The sequence below is a fragment of the Prinia subflava genome, chromosome Z, assembly GCF_021018805.1.
Source record: "Prinia subflava isolate CZ2003 ecotype Zambia chromosome Z, Cam_Psub_1.2, whole genome shotgun sequence".
NCBI classification, from domain to species: Eukaryota; Metazoa; Chordata; class Aves; order Passeriformes; family Cisticolidae; genus Prinia; species Prinia subflava.
Window position 1 is genome coordinate 51,300,759 of NC_086283.1, and position 15,151 is coordinate 51,315,909.

The 15,151-nt window shown below is 39.7% G+C and overlaps 1 protein-coding gene across 2 annotated transcripts in view; it reads right to left on the reverse strand.

The window, feature by feature from the left end:
• FANCC (FA complementation group C) overlaps window positions 1-15,151 on the reverse strand; it is a 108,134-nt gene that overhangs the window by 61,706 nt on the left and 31,277 nt on the right. For both annotated transcript variants that reach the window (XM_063423374.1, XM_063423375.1), the window contains exons 2-3: window positions 2,942-3,115; window positions 1,322-1,409 (exon numbers count right to left, since the gene is read on the reverse strand). In XM_063423374.1, coding sequence (XP_063279444.1) covers window positions 1,322-1,409; window positions 2,942-3,115 — 262 coding nt within the window. The remainder of the gene's footprint in view (window positions 1-1,321; window positions 1,410-2,941; window positions 3,116-15,151) is intronic.

Genomic DNA, 15,151 nt, shown 5'->3' on the forward strand with positions numbered 1-15,151 from the left:
ACATTCCAAACAAAAACTAAGAGGCAAAGCATGTATGTAATTGTAAACATCAGTGGTTACCAACGTACTCAAAAACTGTGATTAGCAGGGAAACCTCTCCATTGTAAAAATACATCTGTAAAGTACGAAAAAGCCTTTCAAAATACACACATTTGCTGCTCTGCAAAAGTGGTCTACATTTAAACCTATGGTTCCTACCCAAACTTTCCTTTCAGAGGTGAAGTGCTGACATTACACACATTTACTATGTGTTTTACAGACAAGTTCATTTTGCCTATGCTTGGAGTTGTCTAGAAGATAAAGCCAAACCAGAAGATGTATGCGGTGCTTGACTTAATAAGCCCTTCTAACTGAAAAACATTTGCCCTTTTCTGTATTTCCCCAAAAGGCAGCATAAAGCAGAAAAGACATAATGTTATTTATTTTTCCTTATTTTTCCTGGTTTTTTTTTTATTTGTAGTTGTAATAAGAGCAAAAGACTGATAGAAAGTTATTTTAAGGGGCTCACTGAGAAGCTCAGAATCAGTTTTCTGCGAAATGAGATCCCAAGTAGTTTATCAAAATTTTAACATCTCAGTTCCTGAAAAAAACCAGAACTGTTGATGACATAGCACAAGGAGTGTCTCCTCCCTCCAAACAGTTTTCCTGTGCCAAATATGTTTTCTCTTCTGTATTCTCAGCCACACACATATTCACCACCAGTAAGAGCATTTTGTTTTTTCATATGCCTTTTTCCTATGTCACACTTCACTGTTTTAATTTAGATTCTATGTGCTTTTTCACTAGTTAAGGATGGAGAGATGGGGAAAATACTTTGCAAGGATTCAATAAAAACAAACACAATCATAACATAGACTAATTACAAAACACAAATATCAGAAAAGTTATTTCTTCTACTTTAGCATATATAATAGACCATTTCCATTTTTGCTGGAAAGAAACTTCTGTTGAAAGTAATTTGAAGCACTAGATTTTCTACATTTTAAGACTCCAGGAAAATGTAATCAATACAACAAAAAATGAGAATGGAAATTGTGATACACATAAACACTCACTGGGATTAAAACCTACTGGTCCCAAGTCAAGATTCTGTAACTAAACCATGAAATAAATTAGATCCCAAAGTGAATTTAACATTTCTGAGGGCCATATATTTTAAATAACACGGATATCCTTTTCATCTCAGAATTTTACTTCAGTAAAAAAGAATGCTGTGCTTTTACGGAAAAAAAAATCATAGCATGCAACAACTCATATTTTCCTAATTTCTATAAAATAAAGTTTATAGAACTGCTACAGAAACATCTTTACACATTCTTACCATATCCTACAACAAAAGGATTCCAACAGAGCCTTCCTAGAAGCTGTCCAATGAAGGGAAACTGTTGGATTGCTACAGTGGAACCCTGCTAAAACATAAAAAACCAACAAAAAGATAGTAAATATACTGCATACCAAAATAGGTTAAGAGAACCGTTGATACATATTGTTTTAAATTACAATGATTTTACTCTGAAAGCAAAACACCTGCAGTTATGTAAATTTTCTATAATGTCATCACTTAATTAAGTTAAAACTTGTGTAATTTCCTTACCTAACACTCAACTATGTTAGAAAATTTGTTTATTTGCCTCACACCCAGCAAGCAGATCAGTATTAGTAACTAGAAAATATAAGATTTCCTTGTATTAAAAGCCTAATTAACAGACATTTTTGTTGATTGTCATTGTTATAATACAGTCTCACAGTTTCTGAAGAAATTAATACCTACCGTGGCATAAAATTATCTTTGTTATTTTTGTTTGCTTTCTTTAAATTAACTTACTTAATGACCAGCCAGTAACAAACTGACATTTAACTTCTAACCAAATAGAAAGCAGTTTCACTATAAAAGTAATAACATGGTTTACATACAGTCCTGTGTAACCAGTCTTATTTTTCCATTTTTGTAGCTTTACTATCCAATAAATGAAGGCTTTGAAAAATAGTGCTGTGCTGAGATAACATGCAAGTAGCAGGGACGATAAACATCTCCTGCTAGTACAGTAAATTCCTCTCATGTTTGGGGCTAGACCAAGACTTTCTGGGGCCATATTCACAAGGTCCATTTCAGGCCATGCCTCGGATTAAGTGAAGTTGCAACATTTTTCTCCCTAAAGGAAAAAGAAATACAAATATGGAAAGAAACTCCACTCCCCAAAATCTTTTACTTAAAATTTAAAGTCAATTCATAAACAATCCTCACTCTGCAGTATACAGATAAGAATATTTAAAAATAAGAGATTCCATAAGAAGCAAGCCCTATGCCATAATGCAGCACTTCTAAAGCTGAATATATATTCTATACTGAATATATACACCAAAAAAGTAATGCCCAGAAAAACTTATTACGAACTAAACACGAACAACTACTTTTACTCAAGTGAGTGAAGACAATCATTAAATTAATAAATCAAACAGGCAGTAGCTTATGCCAGTGACCTGACCATGCTGCTAGAATTCAGCGTTATGGCACACTGTGTGTACCATAGTACCAGGGTTAACATGTCAGCAGACCCTCTAAGATTTAAAGGATCAGTTACAGTTTCACATGTAAAGGCCCTTAAATCATCTAATTTATGACCTGACAACCAGAATCAAATTCTTGTTTATTTAAAGAGTTTTGTTAAGAGGCTTGAGCATTGGCTGGGAAATTTCACGTGACATCAACAAATCAAGAAGAAAAAGCTCCTTTCACAATAAATCAGGGAAACAGGAAGCACACTCCTACTTGCATTACCTGTGACTGTTTCCCCAGTTTGCCCCTCTGATCCAGCAGTACCTGAGGTCAACAAGACAAACCTTTTTGCTACTGTTAGCTTCTGGTTTTGTCAAAACATAGTGCAGATTGTTTCGGAGCACCTCTTCAAAACAGGTCACTCTTCCTTCTAAAGTCACTTACCAAATGTTTTATTGTTTCATAAAGCTGATGTAGAAATTCCTGGAGCTGGGGCAAGTGAAGACACACATCTTTCTGGGATTCCAACGTAGTGGCTTGACCCCATTCAATAGCTTTATCCAACCAATATTCAAAGTTCAGTTTGGGCACTGTAGTGTCCTGAGCCATTTCACAATCCTGAAAAAAAGGTTTTAACTCCACATCAGACAACACTGAACACTGGTTTCAAACCAAGAATGAATATACAAAGAGGGATTTCTGCTATCTTTTTTGTGTGCAAACGAGAACAGGGTGTAGGCAGTGTCTGTCTTTACATCTCATAAGGCTGGCAATTTTATTTGTAATATTAAGAAGTTAAACTAATAACCCCATCATGACAAATGTAAATTTGCTACAAAAAGTAGCACAGGGGGCATAGTAATCAGTAAATTATCTTAGAATAAATATAACACCCAGAAGTGTTTCAGGCTTTTCTTATCTAAATTTGTCATCATCAATATTTCACTCAGAATTTTACAATAATTTGAGCATGCATTTGTTTCAAATGCTATGCATGATGAAAAACTAAAAATGTTTGTTCCAAGATAAATGAAACTATTAAAATAATGCTCAATCAAAACAAAAGGCAGTAGGAGGACTTCATTCATTGTATTTTCTATAATTGTAACTGGTCATTAGCTTTATGGGGAAAAAAAAGAGTATTCTCAATAGAAAGTAACAAATTTAATATTTCAGTTCTGTTTCTCCTTTTATACCATACAAATAAGAGGGAAAAATATAACCATATGCAGCTTTACATATAACTCAGTTCTAAAGGAAAGCTGTACCATAGGATCTACATCCTATGACACACTTCACTGTAAAAAACTGGTCTTTGAGAGATAAGCACTATCACCAAGCCAGAACACTAAAATCTAACCAAACTGCCCTAGTAAAAGATAGCAAAAAACAGCATATACTTTTTCCTACTTTACTATTATGTTTTTCTTTGACAGAAGGATAGATAATAGCACATCAGGAACTACCAACCTTTAAATCTCTCTGAAAGAAATACCTCTTAGACTGACCAAATCAGCTCTTGCAGCCTTTCAATCATTGTTCTTTCTGTCAAAGCTGTAAAGACAACTGTCAATTAAGAGAATGCAGGGGCAATTTTCAGAAATGAATTGTTGCCCACTTGGAGACAAATTTAGACACTCATAGATGCCACAGAAATGAAAGAATATGTATCTTTGCAAGCTATAAACCCAAAAAATAAACCAGAACCTCCACAGCAGCCCTGCAAACCAAGCTTGCTTTATACAGCTAACCCTTAGAAAGACAGGATTTGTATAGCATGCTAATCTGAGCCAGATAAAAACCTGAAAATAATTAATCAACTTGTGTAATTTCTTAAATACATACATACATACATACATACATACATACATACATACATACATAAATAACCCTTACTGAATCACAAGTATCCTTTGAGCTTGGAGTCTGTCCGGGAAAATAAAAAGGAAAAAAAATGAGATTAAGCTGTTGGATTGCTAGTGTACAGTACATATTTGCCCCAAACTTGTTCAATGACAAGTAAGCAAAGCCACTGCTCTTCTGTTCCTTACTACATTCCCATTTCTATTTGCAACTTGCTCTCAGTACAGCTCTAAAGGGATCTGTGCAGTGCCAAGATCTCTGTGGATGTCTGAGTATCAACACATGCTGTGAGGCACTCCATCACAGTAGCTGGCTGAAGCAACACGGGTCCCTCTAGCAATTAGCCATCAAACTCTTTTATCACCACCAGGACATCAGAAAGGCTTTTAGAACAAGTTAAAGCCAGGAAGTGAACTAATACATTTGATTAAATTAATGAGCTTACTTGATGATCCCAGACAAGATCAATCCTCCCAAATAACTGAAAAATCAATACCTTAATAAAATGACTCCTAAAAACTTCTAGGAAAGCAGATAAGAAGAAAAAACAAAACAATCAAAAAAAAGAGAAACCACAAAAACTTCAGCCATTTGGGGGCTGTCATAAGTTGATTATTAATTGAGAATCCCAGTAAAGCAAAACAAGCAGGCTAATCTAATATACTGAGTACCTGTTTCTACTACTCCAATATACAGAATGGCAGAGCCATCACTCTACTTTTTCCAGAAGTCTGAGATCCCAGTTGTCCAATAAGAAAGGGCTTTTATCTCCTTGGTTAGTACAGCTAAATAAACTGGATTGCTGGTCCAGTGAGACTCCTTGTCAATTCCTTAACTAGTCCAGAGCTATTGCCATATAAAGAATAACTGAGTTGTACACTGGGTTTTTTAAAAAAGTACTGCTACTATAAAAAACCCCCAAAAAACGAAAACACAACAAAAACCAGCACAAATCATACGTGAAAGAAAATCTTAGAAGTGTATCTCTCCTCTATGCTGATAACTGCAAGTTTGCATTTTTTACTGTTTCTGATAGCTAATTTACTAAAAATATCCGGGAGATGAGTAAAGTATTCTCCCATCAACAGATTTGGAATAATCACACACAAGACAAAGGAGCTCTATGTTTGGTGTTATTCAAAACTCTCACCTTGTAGCAGGAATGCACAGACACTGGAAATTAACTAAAAAAACTCCAACTATACAATCTAAGGTTCAGAACATATACTCAGAAGGATCAGTCCCGGACTTGATCCTTTCTCATGATTTTCTGATGAAAATGAAACACCATTCTGTTTCAGAAGCAGAGTTCAGAAATTTTAGCTGCAGTTTAATGCTCAATTCATGGATACATTTACGGGCAAGAAACAGAGGAGTCAGTTTTATATGCATTTACAAAGTGGATTAGAGGACAAATAGATGTGTTTTTCTGTGCAATTAATTTTCTGAAACTGCTAAAAATCCTAATATATCAGCAATAAGGAACAAATTATCCCTATGATTAAGAGAAGCTGTAATCTGCACTGAATGTTTGGAATAAGCCATTTAGAGTGACATGTAAAGATCTTTGGACTTGTTTTTGACGGGGGGAGGCGGGGGAAGGAGGAGAAAGGGTTCTGCATTTCTGTAAAGCTTTGGACAAAAACTACTCTTGTGGGTCCATTGGTAGCAGAATCCCTTACAGCAGCTATTACAGTCATAGAATCATCTGAGTTGCAAGGGATCCATAAGGATCATCGAGTCCAACTTTTAAGGGAATGGTCCATGTGGGAATGGAACCCGTGACCTCGGCATTATTAGTTCCATACTCCAATCCACTGAACTCATTTCAGGAGTAATGAATGTAGATTTCCAAGAATTATAATCACAAAAATGGTAAAGGCATTGCTGCTTTCTGTTTTGGAATACCATCAACTCACATTTTTATAAAATTATGCTGAGATCAGCACAATAAAGTGGCATTTCTATGAATTTCTGCACTGTTCATATAGACCACTGGCCCTTGTTTAACATTTACTATGTGCTTCAATTTATCCTCGATCAAGAATGTGATTAATTTAATACACATTAAGATTTTCAGTATCACAACAATACTTATTCCACACTATAATGCTCTGTTTCCAATAGCACAGCTTTTAGGCTGTACTTGTTTGCTTTCACTGGAAGTTTCCAATTAAATAGTTATTTTATTGATTGTTTACTTTAACTATAGCATCTAGTCCTGAAAAGAGCAATTTGATTAATACAGCTTACTCTTGTCTTCACCCCAACATTACTGGCAAACACACAATAAAGTTACTGAATGTAAAAATAACCTGATTAAAATGCAACAGACCAGAAACACAGATTTAATATCAAAAACCATCATAGGATATAGGATATGGTTTATTAGAGCAACAGAAAACTGTTAGGCAACCAAAGATAATTTAAATGTTCCGATCCCAGTATTATATAGAACATATTGGAAGAGCTACAGGAATCATAGATATTAAATACTTGATTAATAATTTGACTTAAAATACTGACAATTATATTCATAAAGTCTCTTTTAGGTTACCATTCTTTTCAGTTAGTAAGGACTAACTATTTACTTAGCTGCTTAAAATCAAAAACTGCTTCTCATTTATGACTGTATTCTCCACAACATGGCAAATTCAGAAGCCAGATCTATTGTGAATCATCTTACAGTATCTTTTACTTTTAGAAAGAACAGGGAAGTCTTGAGTCCTCTTCTCTGAGAACCCCCAGGCAAACCCTCTTGGCCTCATATTTCATGGAACCTGGGGAGCTCTGGTATGAGGGTACTCATTATACCTTTCAGAAGTTAATGGCAGCATTTCTAACAAGGAATTTTATTCTGTCAAGTGAGCTATCTAGATAGTGTCTGAGACAAATGACTTTAATCACTAACTTTTGTTACCAGATCTTGAGGCAAAGTCCCCAAATCTAGCTTTAGCAGGATCACAAAAATTACAATTAAACTTTAATGACTTTATTTCTCTTTCATCTTGTAAATTCAGCTCCTAAATTTAAATAAAACTTTTCAAGTAGAAGCATCTTTGAGATACTGTTAAGGGACAATATTGCCTTATGTCACAGCATCCCAAATAAACATGACTAAACTTTGTATTCAAGGTACAAAGCTCTCACTTTTCTTGAATCAATTATAAGTAGCTCCATGCTCCAAATGAACATTTTACTTCCCACTCCTCCTCCTCTCTTAAATCCTACCCACCAGCAACCTTAGCTAATGAGGAAAAACACAAAACAAGAAAACAGTTAAAAATACTCTTATGGCATAAGGACCCTAATCTGAACAGGTCAGCACTAAGGTAAGAAAAAACACATGAACATACATTGCAAATTCCAAACTATTTTTAAGGGGTTTTAATACTTACAAAAGCAATAGAACAGTCCCTTCGTGCATATTTATCACTCTAATGGATATTACAAGACTAGTATTACTAATTAGGAGACTAGGTATTAGGTAAGCACTTCAGTATATTATATAACCAAAAGATACCATCCTTTTGACTCCTTAATCACCCTTAACTCAATTGTGATCCAGCACAGTTGTTACACTAATATAACAAAAGAGCATTAACTGTTTCAGTGTTTCACAGATTATGATAATCATGTCACAAATTTACTACCTAATGGATATTCTGGGGTTATGCCAAGAGGAGAGAAAAAAAGTAGCAATTATCCTAAATATTGTTACTATTTTCTCATTTATTATTTCTCTTTATAAAGTATCTATTTCTTTACCTTGTTCTCAAGTATATTTTTCTTCTTCACCTTGACAAGTCACCTTCTGCTTGCCAAGAACAGAAGAAAATTTAATATACACTTACATAGGAGGTAAGAGCAAACATAAATTATTTTGTGCTTTAAACAAAATCTGTTACCAGCCCTCCAAAAATAAATTTTTTAAATAGTTTATTAGGAAAAAAGCAATTTTTAAATAAACTCAGAAAGGCCCAAGAGTAGTAAAGATGATGTGAAAATTAAAAACATACATTATTTATTCTTGTCATCTTATTTTTCAGTATACCTCATTGAGAAATTAGCTTCACAGGCAGGTTTATAGGTTGGTATTGAGCCTAATCTACACACACTGGCAGTCCAGCAGTCAAGAATAACTTCCATCTTCAATTTAGACTGGTGTGCTTACAAGCAGTTCATTTTTTATTTAGTAACTTTTCACCTAAAAACAAGTTTGCCTATTTCTCTTTATGCCTACATCCAAAGATTCTTTACAACAAGAAAAAACAACTGTTGTTGAAAACTGCCTGTCCACATGCACTTTCCAAATCAAAACAAATTCTATATCTTCCCCTGGAAATAAAATCAAAGGACAAAATTTTGCCAAAAAAAAGGGAATCAGTATTAGCTAAGCAACCTGTGAAATCGGGCAGACTAAACAGCTGTCAACCAGATGGCTGACATTATCATTCAATGTTTAGATTAAAAATTCTCCTAGAGAAAGCCATTAACTCTTCTATTTTGCTGCTCCATATTTGTTTCTTCTATTTACTCTGATAATTGGTAATTTAACAGAGTTCCCTTCTGAATTACATGATCAGGTCTCACAGCAAAAGATCTCAGTTTTCATCTTTAAGAGACTGTGGCCTCTAGCAGGGCTAATTTTGTGGACAGCATATACATTAAACCTCTTGCACAGGTTTCAGAGTATCATTGCAAACTGCAAAATGGTATTTCCAGTTGCATTCTGTTGCTCTGCAGGTGTAGAGAAGACTTGATTCCCTGAGGAAACAAGTTTTGCTGGGATTTATACAAGATCTCCTTTTCTCAGATACTCTGAAAACATTACATCTTCCTCTCCCTGCAAAAGGACTGTATGATCATGATAAAGGTTTCCTCTACCAGAGGGTGGTTGGGCACTGCAACAGCTCCCCAAGGCAGTGGTCACAGCACCAGCCTGGCAGAGCTCAAGAGCATTTGGACAACGCTCTCAGGCACATGGAGTGACTCTTGGGAATGGTGCTGTGCAGGGCCAGGGCTGGACTCGAGGATCCTTGATGGTCCATTGCAACTCAGCATGTTATGTGATTTCCATTTATAAGGCTTCATGACCCCAAAAATATCATTTATTTGCCTCACAAAAATTTTAAATTTTCTGGTTCCAATAGCTTATCGTGTAGCAGCAGATCTTCCCTCTAACTTATCCATTTCAATAAGCTTAAAAATAAAGAATAAAACCCTCTTTAATGGGAAAAGCAGAAATAATATCTCAGCACATCCATCTAACTCTTATCTTCTGCCCACAGGAACAGTGAAAGCAGGAGTGATACCACTGAATTTTACATATGTTAATTGTTACCTTTCTATAATGAATCTTATCAGGGCAAGAAGGTAGTCAACTATACTTTCAAATACAAAATATGTAAATATCAGCCCACATAGGATTTTTAGTAACAAACTGAATAAAAAATCTGATCACAATCCACTGGAAGCCACTCCTGCAAGGAACACAACAAAGAAGTTACTAATACTCCAACACCACTAGTACTTCTTTTTTTTTTTTTTTTTTTTTTTAAGTTAAATTTAAGAGGAGAAAACAGGCAATAAGGTAAGGTACCTTTACATTTCTGGCAGAAGACTCCATGCAATTTGGCAAAGTACCAAAACATACAATGTCCTAGTTTAAAAGAATTCCAACATCAGCAATAGATGAATAACACCAGAATAAAATCCAGCAAGATCCACATAAAGCTGTCCATACCAGAAGTCAGGGAATCATATGGATGTGCAAAATCGAAATTTGTTTCAAGACATTTAGAAAAATCCCAGATTTGACCAGTGCACACTGATGTTAAGCAGATCAACACAGCCTTCCAACACAAAAGCCAGACTTGAAAGAAAAACGGGGCTGCTAGCTCACCCTTTAACTTCTTGCTTGCTTTTCCATATAGGAATTGCTTTCCTCTTATCAGTGATCTACCACACAGGTAACAACAATATACCTCAAAATACAGCAGAAGCTAAAATTTACATCCTGGGCATGAGAAGAGAAGCTCAAACAAATACACGGTTTTTTTAGAAATGGAGGGGAAGGAAGAGGGTGATGAAGCACATCTCCTTTCAATATATTTCCTCAGTAAGGTTTATGTATTTTGTCTTGCAATCTAAATAGTAAACCTTACCAGAATATTTTCATAACACTTAGGTCACTGGAATGTAGCAATCTCTGCTACTGCTTGAAGTTTCGGGGGGAAGATTGCTCTAACCAAAATTAATGTTCAAATATCCTTGGATTTAGTTTCCTGGAGAGGGCCCTTTCATTCTGTCCAGGTCACTTCCAGCAGACTTCTATGACAACCACAGAAATAAAGGTGACACAAGGGAAATTGCAGCTAAAACAACTATGCAAAGAGGCATAAAGACAACTCTGGAAAGAGACATTAGGTCTGATGGAGCCTTCAAACTACAGAAGGCAGAACTGTCTCTGGTATCAGGCACCATAAAAATATTTTTACAGCACTTTGCAAAAAGTCCAATTATTGCTAACATCTCTTTAGCTTCACTAACAGTTACAGGAATATCGCACACCAATTCTGTATAGGTCTCTGATACCAGCAGTCTAAACAATCCATAAATTAGAGTTTATTTTGCAGATTACAAGAAAAGGAATGAAATGCTGGTTCTGTTTACATCAATGGCAAAATTTTTGTTAGTCTCAATGAAGCCTAAATTTCACATTAAGCTTTCATGACAGTGAGAAGCTCATCCACGTAAGAGCCTACCAAGTAACTACACTAGAAAAATTAGACCTTTTAGCAATAACAGTAAATTCTTGTTAGATTAAATGTATTGTTTGTACCCATTCTCCTATACCAAATACGCCAGCTAATGCATGGCTCCGTATCTTATGGATTACCTGACAATATACTTACCTGGGTTATCTGACCATATAGTTTTCATTACCCAATTCTAGCAAATATGCTCTCACAAAGCTTCACATAAGCCAAAGCAAAGTGATTGAACCATAGTTACCTAGACAATGTGCAATTTTTGTACCATATATAAATTCTACTTTTTCAATTAAAATTTTACTGTGGTGACCACTGTCTCCCATGGCTTAAAACCAACATTAAAGATTTTATACTGACATTTCAGACATCCGAAAGACTTTCTTCAAGCTCTTCTCTACTGAACGGTGGCAGTGTATTAATTTAATCAGTTATATTTCATATGTTCTCTGTACTGGTTTGGTTCTATGTACCCTACCCCCCCTAATTAATATTCCTTTGTCTCCCTCACATGAGTTATTTTTAGCTTGCACCTGCACTTGTTATGTAACTTTCAGTTATGTGTCAGTCACCCTTCCCGCCTTTGTAAATCCCCTCCTACCCTCTCCTGGTTAGTCCACGTTATGTTTCCCCACCCCTGGGTCCCTCAGCAACTGGCCCTGGTTGGCTAGTGATAGCCAACCCCTCCCCTTGCTCCTCCCAGCTAGCCCTGGACAAAACCCCACTGCACCCTTCTCTCCAGGGCCAGTTCTGGGCTGAGGTGGTCTCAATAAACCCCTCTGTTCACCCAGAGCTGTCTCCTCCTTTCATTCCACTGCCTGTCGCCTTCACACCGTCCACAAGAGACCCTCAGGAAAAGAACCCAAAGGAGTCAGCCCTGCCTGTGCCACTCACAGGCTGACCCTGAACGACGCCTGTCACTGTGCCTGGGCTTGCCGGGGACAGAGTCCGTCGACTCTGGTGGGCACCACGACAGCGTTCTGGCACCCAAAGTGGGGCCCTGAAAAAGGGTCTTCAGGCACTCGGAAGGACCCCAGGGACAGGATTGGTGGGTCTCAGCGAGGAGCTGAGCCCATCCGAAAAATCCTTGGACGTCGCGCTGCCTCGGGTCTGAGCAGCCTCTTCGGAGGAGCGCTCCCCAGGGGGAGGAGGGTAGCCGGCTCCGCCACACTCCGGAGAAGGTCCTCCTCCCGGCAGTGGACTCCTGGAATGGTCTTTACAGCACCCACACCAGGGATTGTTAGGTAAGTATACCCCCCTTGACCGCGGGGTGGGTTGGTGGGGACGAGGTTCCCTTTGTGGCAGCCTGTGTGAGAAAGCCCCCCAAGCTGTGGTCGCGCGGCCCTGGGGATCGGGTTTTTTGGCCCCCTGCCCCGGTTCGGTACCCCCCTGGCGCTTTTTGTTTCCTCGGTTGATTTAAGATTTCTGTTTGCATGCGGGTCTGGCTCAGGAGACTGCCAGCGGTGTGTGTGGTTTTGCTGGTCAGTCCATTTCTGTTAAGCGTCGCGCCCCGGCAGTTTGTGGCAACGGTTGAGTGTGTTTGCACTGGTTTAAAAAGTGCGCGGCGGTTTCTGTTTTTTGGTTGTGGTTTTAAGTTCTCACCGATTCCAGTGACAGTACAGGCAGGATGGGTGCTTCCCTTTCTGCTTCTCAGAAAGGGGTTTTTTATGTTTGCGTTGAATTGTTGGAATTTCAAAAAGTTAAGTTCTCTAAAGGTTCGTTGAAAAGGCTAGTCAGATGGATTTTCCTGCACTACCCAAACACATCCCAGGTGATGGTCCGCAGCTCCCGGTTTTGGGAAGCTGTGGAAAAGAAATTATTACAATTGGGAAACGCCAGGGAAAAGGGCACTCAAAAATTTGCCTTTTTGACTTTACAATTAAAGACAGCCACAGCAACTAAGGGAGTGCAGAAAAGTTCACTGAAAAATCAGCCTGCCCCAGTTTCCCCTCACCCCAGCTGCAGTCCCTCTGCCCCGAGAAGGGGAATTTTGAAGAGAGCGGCAACCCAGAGGGCTGCCAGCCCAGGCTCTCTAAAAAATTCCCGGCCCCCGAGCCTCAGCAGTCTTGGCCGGACTGCTGGGGACTCCTCGAGAAGCTCTGGCCAGGTGGACCGAGGACCTTACCTTCCCCCTGCCTCCCCAAGTTTTAAGCCTAAAGTTCAGTTTAATTTAAGTGCGCCACACCAACCACAAAATGGTGGCTGTGGCTCAAAAAATGGCGTCCACTCCACCCCGTTGTCGTCACCCTTCCCCCATCCCCCAAACCCTTTCCTTTCCTCCACCCCCTCCCACTCGTCCAACCCCTTCCTTCCCTAAGCCCCTCCCTCAACCCAGGACCCCTCCTACCTCCCCAAAGGTCCCGCCCACCCACCCTGCCCATCGACCCACCCCTGAGGCAGAGCCAAGCTTATCTCCCCGCCCCAGAAGGAGGCCATCTTGCCATCCAGATTCCCACGCCCTCTCTTCCAGTTCCCACGGTTGGGAGCCAGAAGACAAGAGCGATGGGGAACCGGAAGACAAGAGCGATGGGGAACCAGAAGTTGCTCTCTCTGCCGCACCGGTCACCTACCGCAAAACCCACGGAGGTGACACCACAAAACCCAATTGGCACCCCTTCTCGCAAAACATAATTCTAGACTTATGCAAGGTGCATAAAGATTATAGCAGGGAGAGCCCATACTTCCGAGGCCTCCTCACCACGGATCTCACAGGCGTGCATGTCGTACCAGCAGACCTCAGGAAGCTCTTCTCCTGCCTCATAAATGGCATGGAGTTTAAAACTCTGGGAGGGAGCATTCAAACAAGCCTTGCGAGATGCCATGCCTCAGCTGCCCTTTCCCGCCATAGATGAACAGGGCAATCCGCTCTCCCTTGAACTGCTTTCCGGTGAAGGCACTTACGTTTCCCCTGAGTCCCAGGCAGCCTTAATCCTTTCTGCAGTCCTTTCTATCATAAAAGATATAGCATGCAAGTCATGTTTGTCTACAGCCACACGCTCCTTTACCACCTTACACCAGCATTAGACAGGGCCATTCTGAATCCTTTGTGGACTTTGTAGAGAGGCTCACCAGAGCAATCGAGATTCAAGTTAAGACCGAGGGTGTGCGGGAAAGTATCTTAGAAGAACTTGTTTTCGTTAACGCTAATGACTTATGTCGACAGGCAATTTTAAGTCTCCCTTTAGATCCGCCCCGCACTCTCCAGTCCATGCTCCAGGTTTGCCAAATGAAAGTGCCCTTCCTCGCCCGGCGGAACCCACCACCACCTTCTCAGACATGCCTTCCGCCGAAGAATGTCCGTGTGGCTGACAGTCGCTCTCGCCCGCCTCAGAGGCGTCCCTCCTTCGGCAACAACAACATAAACCACCCAGGTCGATGTTTTTTCTGCAAGGAGGAAGGACACTGGACTGCTAACTGCCCCAAGAGACCAACTCAACAACGGACTCAACAGACACCTCTGGGAACGCTGGTGCCTTCCCACACAAAACAAAAAAACTAAAGGGGGAGCGCGGGTCCACCCAGCGTGATGACCCCAATCGGGTGGACTGGGCAGGGAACACAAATGGGGGTCACTCAGATGGAGACTCTTTACCGGACATGACATCACCTGAAATGGACTTAGCACAACCAATTCTGACCACCTCTTCCTTTCACAAACTCTATAGGTTGCATCTCACCAGACCGTTGCACCTGACATATAGGGACTTTCATTTCGTAACCATCGACCCGCGGAAGTTACATCAGTGGCCAATGACCGGCGAAGGTAAGTTCATCGTCGTCAGTGATTGCAAATACACTCCGCAGGAGATTGAGGTAGTCCCAGGGACACTTCACAACAACCCCAGGGCCCTCATTCTCTGGCTGCGCTGCACTCATCCGCCCACATTTCTGCCCAAGGGACAGGTCATCGCACAAGCCATCCCATATGGTGACCCAGACCATCTCACATTCACAGCCAATGCAGTACATCACATTTCCACCCAAAAGCTCTTGGTGCGATGTATGCTCACCTTGGGGG